The 9468-nt window shown below is 46.0% G+C and overlaps 1 protein-coding gene across 1 annotated transcript in view; it reads right to left on the bottom strand.

Annotated features, from left to right (window-relative positions):
* NFXL1 (nuclear transcription factor, X-box binding like 1) overlaps positions 1-7033 on the bottom strand; it is a 153059-nt gene extending 146026 nt beyond the window's left edge. The window contains exons 1-5 of the mRNA XM_078772717.1: positions 7016-7033; positions 6864-6924; positions 6626-6760; positions 6322-6513; positions 3918-4067 (exon numbers count right to left, since the gene is read on the bottom strand). Of these exons, the coding sequence (XP_078628843.1) occupies positions 3918-4067; positions 6322-6513; positions 6626-6760; positions 6864-6924; positions 7016-7033 (556 nt within the window). The remainder of the gene's footprint in view (positions 1-3917; positions 4068-6321; positions 6514-6625; positions 6761-6863; positions 6925-7015) is intronic.
* Between the last annotated feature and the right edge of the window lie 2435 nt (positions 7034-9468).

The following is a 9468-nucleotide window of genomic DNA, read 5'->3' as shown; positions in this document are numbered from 1 at the left end:
ATAAGACATAACTGACTAATGCAGGCTACATGTCGTCGTACAATTAACTATAGGGGGTCTGCCTTTATGGCACAACCGCAACAATACACTTAATCCGAACAAACCGCCGAAACAGAAATTACATGTGGGGTTCCCTATCACGACAGCCGGAGCATGATACCGACACAGATCCACCTGGATCTATATACCACTACCCCAAAATTCATAACATTATTTAATAATCCCTGTATTAGTGTAGTGTAGTGTAGTCTGTATTAGTTTGATTGTCATGGGGCCCACAAGGCTAACCCCCGCTCTAGCGGGGAAAATGGCCTTAAAACGATCATTCATATTCATTTATTTGTATTAGTGTAGTTGCAACAGCGGGCAGTGACCATGGCGGCATAGTGTCCGACTGCGGTGCAATGGCGGAACAATAAATGCATCACCTGTTTTTTTTCTATTCCATACTGGAATATCACCTGCAGGACAACAGCCAAAGCAGGTAGCGAGTCATTGTTTATGTTCATTCAGCTAGGTGGTGATGCGGTATGGCAGAGTAAGCGGGCATTTAACTCTCGTGTTTGAGAGGGTTTTCTTGATCCATTTGTCAATTTCTGAGAGTTGAGAAGCTGAATATTTTCTTATATAATAAAGGTCCAAATTATTATTTTTGTAGAAATGTCTGACAAAGAAAAGGAAGTATAATAAAATGTATAAAATGGGGGGGGAGGGGTGGGCTGGGCAGGGGAGGGTATAGGTCGTGTCGAATGTCAAGGTCTGCAAAATAAATTTCAAAGGAAACATAACATACGACCTTTGCCCTTTTTAACCCACAATTGAATCAGTTGATCTTTGTATTACAGTCCATAGTTGTACCAAGTTTAGTTGAAATCCCTTCAATGGCTCACAATTTATGGTGATAAAAAAAGAAAAAGATAACAGATAAAAGCACAGACGGACCACCCAAAAACATAACGACTCCTTCGGCTGCGGATGCACAAAACCACAAAATCCAATGGAATAATTAAACACACCTACACATACACACCCGACGATACTGCCCACAGCCATGCATTGCATATGAAAAAAAAGACATACACACCAAATAAAAGGTCAAAAAACATTTTTATCACCAGACTTCATGGCACTGCTGTTAGAGTGTCAAATGGGAGTGTGGGATGTCACCAGTTTGATTCTGATGTTAGCAAATTCACACCAAATACTTGAAAATGGTATGTTCAGCCTTGGAGGATAGAGCATGGATGAACCGCATGGTTTGGGAAGCCTTGGGGAGACAAATCTCTCCCTAAAAATTCCCACTGAATGCACAGAGAAAAGCACCGACACAATGAAACAGAAAACTAAATACTGCATTGGAGTCATCAGAAGGAACCACCCCAAAAAAAAAAAAAAAGGTAAAGAGCAAAGATCGAGTCATCAGGAGGAACCTGGATAGGATTCGGGTTTCAGCCGCTACTCCTCTACCCCGAAACCCATCCAATCACAGCCAATGAGCTTTCCAGAAAGAAAAAAAATTCTGCAAGAATTCACTTCTCCAAAGACAGATAAAGAAAGAGAGAAATAAAGAAGAAGCAAGAATTAGAATGAATAAAGAGAAATATGAAAAAGTAGAAAGAAATGTGAAAGTAACAATGATCCCGAGCTCCTTCCCCCAACTCAGAGTTAGGGCTAAGAGTTAGGGCTATTAGCCCTAACTCATAGCCCTAGCTCCAAAGAAGCAAGAATATAATGACTAAAGAGAAATATGAAAAAGTAGAAATCAAATATGAAAGTAACAAAGATCCCGAACTCCTTGCCCCCAACTCTTAGCCCCCAACTCTTAGCCCCCAACTCTTAGCCCCCAACTCTTAGCCCCCCAACTCTTAGCCCCCCAACTCTTAGCCCCCCAACTCTTAGCCCCCCAACTCTTAGCCCCCCAACTCTTAGCCCCCCAACTCTTAGCCCCCCAACTCCAAAGAAGGAAGAATATAATGAGTAAAGATAAATATGAAAAAGTAGAAAGAAATGTGGAAGGAACAAAGATGTTGGGAAGAACCCAGATACGTAGATTTCAGCTGTTCTTCCTCAGGAAAAAACGCAATATATCAATACCTTCAAGATGGTTTAGATTGTACTGGTATGTTCCAGGAAGCAACTTCCACTAATATCAATGGCTCGGTTTGTCGGATGTCAAGTCCTGTGTTGCCTACTGTGTGCAGTTGGTTGTCATCTCCATATAGAAGGTTGAACCGAGTTCTCCCAGGTCTCAAAGTATCCACCCTTGTATGTGCGTGAACATATACGAGTGTGTCCCAGGTCTCAAAGTATCCACCCTTGTATGTGCGTGAACATATACGAGTGTGTGTATGTGTGACAGGCGTGGAAGTGTGTGACAGCATTTCCTTGAGCCGAAGAAAATGTGTAAAAAAAATGAACATTTAATTGATCAATAATATGAAACTGAATGATCAGGGAATTACCATCGTCACCTCCCCCACGCTGAACCCGGCAAGTTAAATAAACCGTTTACCAGACTCGGTGGCATAATAGGCAAAAGAGCGCCCACTCCAGATTCCAGGAGGTCAGCGGGGTTCAAACTCCAGACGAGTCACACCAAAGACTAAAAATGGTATGTGCTGCTTCCTTGCTCGACACTCGGTGCTTAAAGAGGATAGAGCATGGACAATCAACCATATGTTGGCATCCAGTGCGCAGGCTTGTTGGGCATAATGACATCCTCCTGCATTGAAGATCCTTGTAAGAGAACGTGTATTAATTTTTGAAAAAAAAAGTTAAAAATTGAAAAAATAAATAAATAAAACCCTCGTAATCCACCTCCAATTGGCAAAATTCTGGCACTTGGAGCATTCTGGTAACAAGGCCTTTGATTTCTGGCGTAGAGGATCACAACTACGAGTAAATCATGGTCTCCCGGAAAATTAAACAAAATATATAAAATATTTGGCAAAGAAAAGAGGGAAATATCAATTATACGAGTTCCTCAGGTATACGAGTTCCTCGTATATACGTAGTGTGTTCAAAAAGTATCCGACCTTTATTTTTCGTGCGTAAAAAAAAAGAAGCTAGGGAGGCGTTGATTGGTGCACGTATGTAGGCGATCCTAATGCGCACGCGTGAATTTTTTCCCACCTGCAGAAGCTGTCATTCGACGGCAGACCGCCGATGAGTGAGGATATGTAAGTGAGCGCCGTCGGATTTTCGTTTTTGACAAAATGACGGAAAAACTTGAACAACGCTACTGCATCAAATTTTGTGTAAAGCTTGGCGATTCCCAAGTGGAAACGATCCGCAGGATTCAACACCGTTCATTCCATTATGAAGGAGGATTTGGGCTTCAGGAGAATCTCAGCGAAGTTCGTACCAAAGCTGCTAACGATTGAGCAGAAGCAACTCCGTTTGGAGATCGCACAGGACATGCTGGAGACTGTGAACAGCGATCCCAGCTTCCTCAACACAGTGATCACTGGCGATGAGTCCTGGGTTTATGGGTACGACCCAGAAACCAAGTTGCAGTCATCACAATGGAAGCATCCAACATCCCCGAGGCCAAAAAACACAAAATTTGATGCAGTAGCGTTGTTCAAGTTTTTCCGTCATTTTGTCAAAAACGAAAACCCGACGGCGCTCGCTTACATGTCCTCACTCATCGGCGGTCTGCCGTGTAATGACAGCTTCTGCAGGTGGGAAAGAATTCACGCGTGCGCATTAGGATCGCCTACATACGTGCACCAATCAACGCCTCCCTAGCTTCTTTTTTTTTACGCACGAAAAATAAAGGTCGGATACTTTTTGAACACAGAGTTATACAAAAAGTCAAAACAAATCAGGAAATCAAAACCATCCAATACACACATGTTGCTGCAAGCAAACCGTTTGGCGTGTGCATAATGCCCGAGAGGCGACAGGAGTCACACCTTTTGTGTCGAAATATTGTTTGAAAGTAAAATCAAACAACTGTCGACCTTTCTCATCATCCAGATCATCATCCGAAGAAGAATCTCCGTCATTTTGAGCCTCAAGATCAAGCTTTACGGACACGACTGGACGGCACGGTGGCGACGGCTCTGTTCGAACAAAACAAAGGATTAGGGATCTCATCATTCGTATCAGTCCCGTAACGAACCCCCGGAAGCACGAACAGCTCGTCCACAATCACACAAACTACGTCTCACAACAAGGTACAACATGATGTGAGAATGAACAATTTAAATGGATGTGCGTGTGGACTCGCACACAGACTGGTCACACGTCCGATCGGAGGAAAACCATAATCAGACGTAGTCCAAGCTCACCCAACATGTCATCAATGGCAACAAGTACTCACTCGGCGACATGTACTCACTCGGCGACATGTACTCACTCGGCGACATGTACTCACTCGGCGACAAGTACTCACTCACTCGGCAACATGTACTCACTCACTCGGCAACATGTACTCACTCACTCGGCAACAAGTACTCACTCACTCGGCAACATGTACTCACTCACTCGGCAACAAGTACTCACTCACTCGGCAACATGTACTCACTCACTCGGCAACATGTACTCACTCACTCGGCAACATGTACTCACTCGGCAACATGTACTCACTCGGTAACATGTACTCACTCGGTAACATGTACTCACTCGGTAACATGTACTCACTCGGTAACATGTACTCACTCGGTAACATGTACTCACTCGGTAACATGTACTCACTCGGTGACATGTACTCACCCGGTGACATGTACTCACTCGGTGACATGTACTCACTCGGTGACATGTACTCACTCGGTGACATGTACTCACTCGGTGACATGTACTCACTCGGTGACATGTACTCACTCGGTGACATGTACTCACTCGGTGACATGTACTCACTCGGTGACATGTACTCACTCGGTAACATGTACTCACTCGGTGACATGTACTCACCCGGTGACATGTACTCACTCGGTGACATGTACTCACTCGGTGACATGTACTCACTCGGTGACATGTACTCACTCGGTAACATGTACTCACTCGGTGACATGTACTCACCCGGTGACATGTACTCACCCGGTGACATGTACTCACTCGGTGACATGTACTCACTCGGTGACATGTACTCACTCGGTGACATGTACTCACCCGGTGACATGTACTCACCCGGTGACATGTACTCACTCGGTGACATGTACTCACTCGGTGACATGTACTCACTCGGTGACATGTACTCACTCGGTGACATGTACTCACTCGGCGACATGTACTCACTCGGTGACATGTACTCACTCGGCGACATGTACTCACTCGGAGACATGTACTCACTCGGAGACATGTACTCACTCGGAAACATGTACTCACTCGGAAACATGTACTCACTCGGAAACATGTACTCACTCGGAAACATGTACTCACTCGGAAACATGTACTCACTCGGAGACATGTACTCACTCGGTGACATGTACTCACCCGGTGACATGTACTCACCCGGTGACATGTACTCACTCGGTGACATGTACTCACTCGGTGACATGTACTCACTCGGTGACATGTACTCACTCGGTGACATGTACTCACTCGGCGACATGTACTCACTCGGTGACATGTACTCACTCGGCGACATGTACTCACTCGGAGACATGTACTCACTCGGAGACATGTACTCACTCGGAAACATGTACTCACTCGGAAACATGTACTCACTCGGAAACATGTACTCACTCGGAAACATGTACTCACTCGGAAACATGTACTCACTCGGAGACATGTACTCACTCGGTGACATGTACTCACTCGGTGACATGTACTCACTCGGTGACATGTACTCACTCGGCGACATGTACTCACTCGGTGACATGTACTCACTCGGTGACATGTACTCACTCGGCGACATGTACTCACTCGGCGACATGTACTCACTCGGCGACATGTACTCACTCGGCGACATGTACTCACTCGGAGACATGTACTCACTCGGAGACATGTACTCACTCGGAAACATGTATTCACTCGGAAACATGTACTCACTCGGAAACATGTACTCACTCGGAAACATGTACTCACTCGGAAACATGTACTCACTCGGAAACATGTACTCACTCGGAAACATGTACTGACTCGGCAACATGTACTCACTCGGAAACATGTACTCACTCGGAAACATGTACTCACTCGGAAACATGTACTCACTCGGCAACATGTACTCACTCGGCAACATGTACTCACTCGGCAACATGTACCGACTCGGCAACATGTACCGACTCGGCAACATGTACCGACTCGGCAACATGTACCGACTCGGCAACATGTACTCACTCGGCAACATGTACTCACTCGGCAACATGTACTCACTCGGCTGTCCCCAAACAGCTTCCGAGTAGCTGTGACTGTAGTGAGTAGATGCAGCAGCCCCCTTCGGGTCTTCTTTTGCCCGGGTCTCCTTGACAACTTCACACCGGTCACGATTCTCACCCAAATTCACCACGGGCTCTACCGCATCTCTCCTCTGGCCACGAACACCTGCCACCACCATCCTGGAGGTATCTGGACGACCAAAACAAAGAAGACACCCGACTCGAGTTTAGCATTTATACACCGCCCGGTTTACCCACTCGTGGACTGTGGACTGTGGTGCTGCCACTCGCACCAATCCCACCTTTCACGACCACAGGCTTTTTGGTAGGTCCTCTCTGGTCCGAGGTCGCACCGAATGCACCATCTTTCCGGTCTCTCCCTCTCTGCCGGCCCCGACCTCCTCGCATCCACGGCTTGTCCGGGTCCATGTCCGACTCTGCAACACAGACGCTCGGGTTTGTAAAGATCGATTAGAAAAGCTGCTTAACGAGGTGAGCGCATCATTCTACCTCGTAAATATCGATCAAATACATTCTCACGTGGGAGCAAGTTCCAGGCCACGTCGTCAAAATGAGGAGCGGCAAGTGGAACGACAAACGACTCAATAAAAAATGCTCATTTAAAAATGTTTCAAAGGAAACGACGAGTTGAACGTGCAAAATATTAATAATAATAATAATAAATAATTCACTTCACAAATTGTTTTCATTCTCTTCAAACACACACGTCGAAAACATGTTCAACTTCCCTTCGACTTCGATGTTAATTGTTAACGGTTTCGGGCCTTTTTACCATCCCTATCTTATCTCAGCTATTCCATAAGAAATTTCCAATAGGCGTTATCAGTAATCAGTTACCGTGAAATATTAAACAAGAAACCGTTTACCAAAACTGCATTTCCAAAAATATACGAAAGCGGGAAAACCGTTTATGCTGCACAAGCGGAAATGACGTCATTGGTGGCGCTGCATGTGTGCGTTAGTTGTTGTTTTATGTGTTTTCTATTTGTTTTATGTGTTACATATTTTATATAATACTGAATATATAACATATAACCATAATGTATAATATATAATATATAATATATAATATATAATATATAATATATAATATGTAATATATCTTTATTAGTATATGGTTATGCATGTCGCTATGTCGACATTGACAAACATATGTTTGTATGTTTATGTGCGACGAAAACGGCTTCTTCTTCAAATAACATTACCACCCTCTTAATTAACCCTCATAATTGCGTTAAGACTGCTGAGACCCCTCAGACCTTTGATGACCCTTTAATTCCCCCAAGACCCTTCAGACCACCAAGACCCCTGAAGACCCAAAATAACCTGAAGACCCCCAAAGACCCCAAATACCCAAAATACCCTTCAAGGCCCTGAGGCTCAAAAAGACCCTGAATACCCAAAGACCCAAAACACCACAAAGACCCAAAACTCCCCGAAGACCCAAAACACCCCGAAGACCCAAAACACCCCGAATACCCAAAACACCCCGAATACCCAAAACACACCGAAGACCAAAAATACCCTGAAGACCAAAAAGACCCCAAAGACCAAAAATATCCCGAAGACCCAAAATACCCCGAAGACCAAAAAGACCCTGAAGACCAAAAAGACCCCGAAGACCCAAAAGACCCCGAAGACCAAAAATATCCCAAAGACCAAAAATACCCTGAAGACCCAAAAGACCCCGAAGACCCTTAAAGACCAAGAAGAACCAAAAGAACCTTAAGACCACAAAGCCTCTGAAGACCCAAAAGACACTGCAGACCCTTAAGACCCAAAAGCCTCTGAAGACACCAAAGACCCAAAAGACCGTGAAGAACGAAAACACCTCAAAGACCCAAAATACCCTTAAAGGCCCAGAGGATCCAAAAGACCATGCAGACCCAAATGGCCCTGAAGACCCAAAACACCATGAAATCCAAAAGACACCGAAATGGTCAAAGATGCCTACCCCTCTGAAACGACATGCAGTGAGGCGTGCAGAGCACGCCAAGTCACGCTAGTAATATATTGTTACGGTTTTCTACGCCGGCCTTCTTCCACTTATCAAGGGGGGATTAATCCCCTTGTCTTTACTGGGCCTGGCGGAACCGAGACTTATTACGTCCCTCCCGGACACTCGGCGTAGGGTTTCGGGACTACTTTTCACGGTTACCTAAGTACCCACGCTGCCCTGGGAGTGAGGAAACAAGCCTCGCACGAACCACGTGTGGTTTGAGTACGCCGAGCGGATTGCGTACATGTGGTCCGTGCAGTCTTAACTAGTGGAACCCGATTGGAGCGATCTTATTCGTGCCACGCTTAGTGAATGGAGGAAACCACAGGAACGATCGAATCAGAAAGAAAGAACAAGGGTTTAATTATTCCCACACGTATATACAGTTCAAGGACGAAGAGACACAGAGCAATCCTTAAGCAGTCTTAACTTATCCCTGGGACAACGGGCCCGTCTCACACTCACACAGGGGATTGCAGATGGGCAGGTGTTCACCACGCGTCTATGTCATCGTCCAGAGACAGCCTCTGTCCGGCTCTCCACGGTCCCCGGCATGTCCCGCGAAGATGGTGGCAGGCGAAGGCAGGGACTCGTAGCGTGTCTCTCGAACAAGCAGATGATGGGGCGGAATGGTAGAGGGTGGACTTTAGCGCAGCTGGCGGTTACCCAGCCTTGTTCACTCGCGCGTCTCAAATGCGCTATTCGTTCATAAGCGCGTCTGGCTGCGCCCGCGTATATGTAGCGACCAACTCCTCTTCTTCAATACACTTGGTGTTGGTTAGCGCGCGCGTTCTCGTGCAATGGTCAAGTTCATCAGGCAGCAGTCCTTTACAACGCGAGTCCTTTCGCGCTTATCCGGCGTTCCTCTGCGAGTCCTCTTATCTCTCTCTCTCTCTCTCCTCTGCGAATCCTCTTATATCTCTCTCTCCTCTGCGAGTCCTCTTACGGCAAGTTCCCTCTGTAAGTCCTGTCGAGGGCTTTTGCGCAGCGGTTCTTATAGCTACGCCCCCCGAACCTTCTGGAACTCACCCGACTCTTCTCACCATGCCCTCTGATGCCACGCCGCTGCCACCACCCTCGAGCTCTGATTGGCGGCTTGTGCTTATCGTCATTGCTTCTGCCGCT

Source organism: Myxine glutinosa, chromosome 2 (assembly GCF_964187855.1).
Source record: "Myxine glutinosa chromosome 2, kmMyxGlut1.1, whole genome shotgun sequence".
In the NCBI taxonomy this organism is placed as follows: Eukaryota; Metazoa; Chordata; class Myxini; order Myxiniformes; family Myxinidae; genus Myxine; species Myxine glutinosa.
The sequence above is the reverse complement of the archived record's forward strand: the minus strand, read 5'-3'. Positions and strand labels throughout refer to the sequence as shown.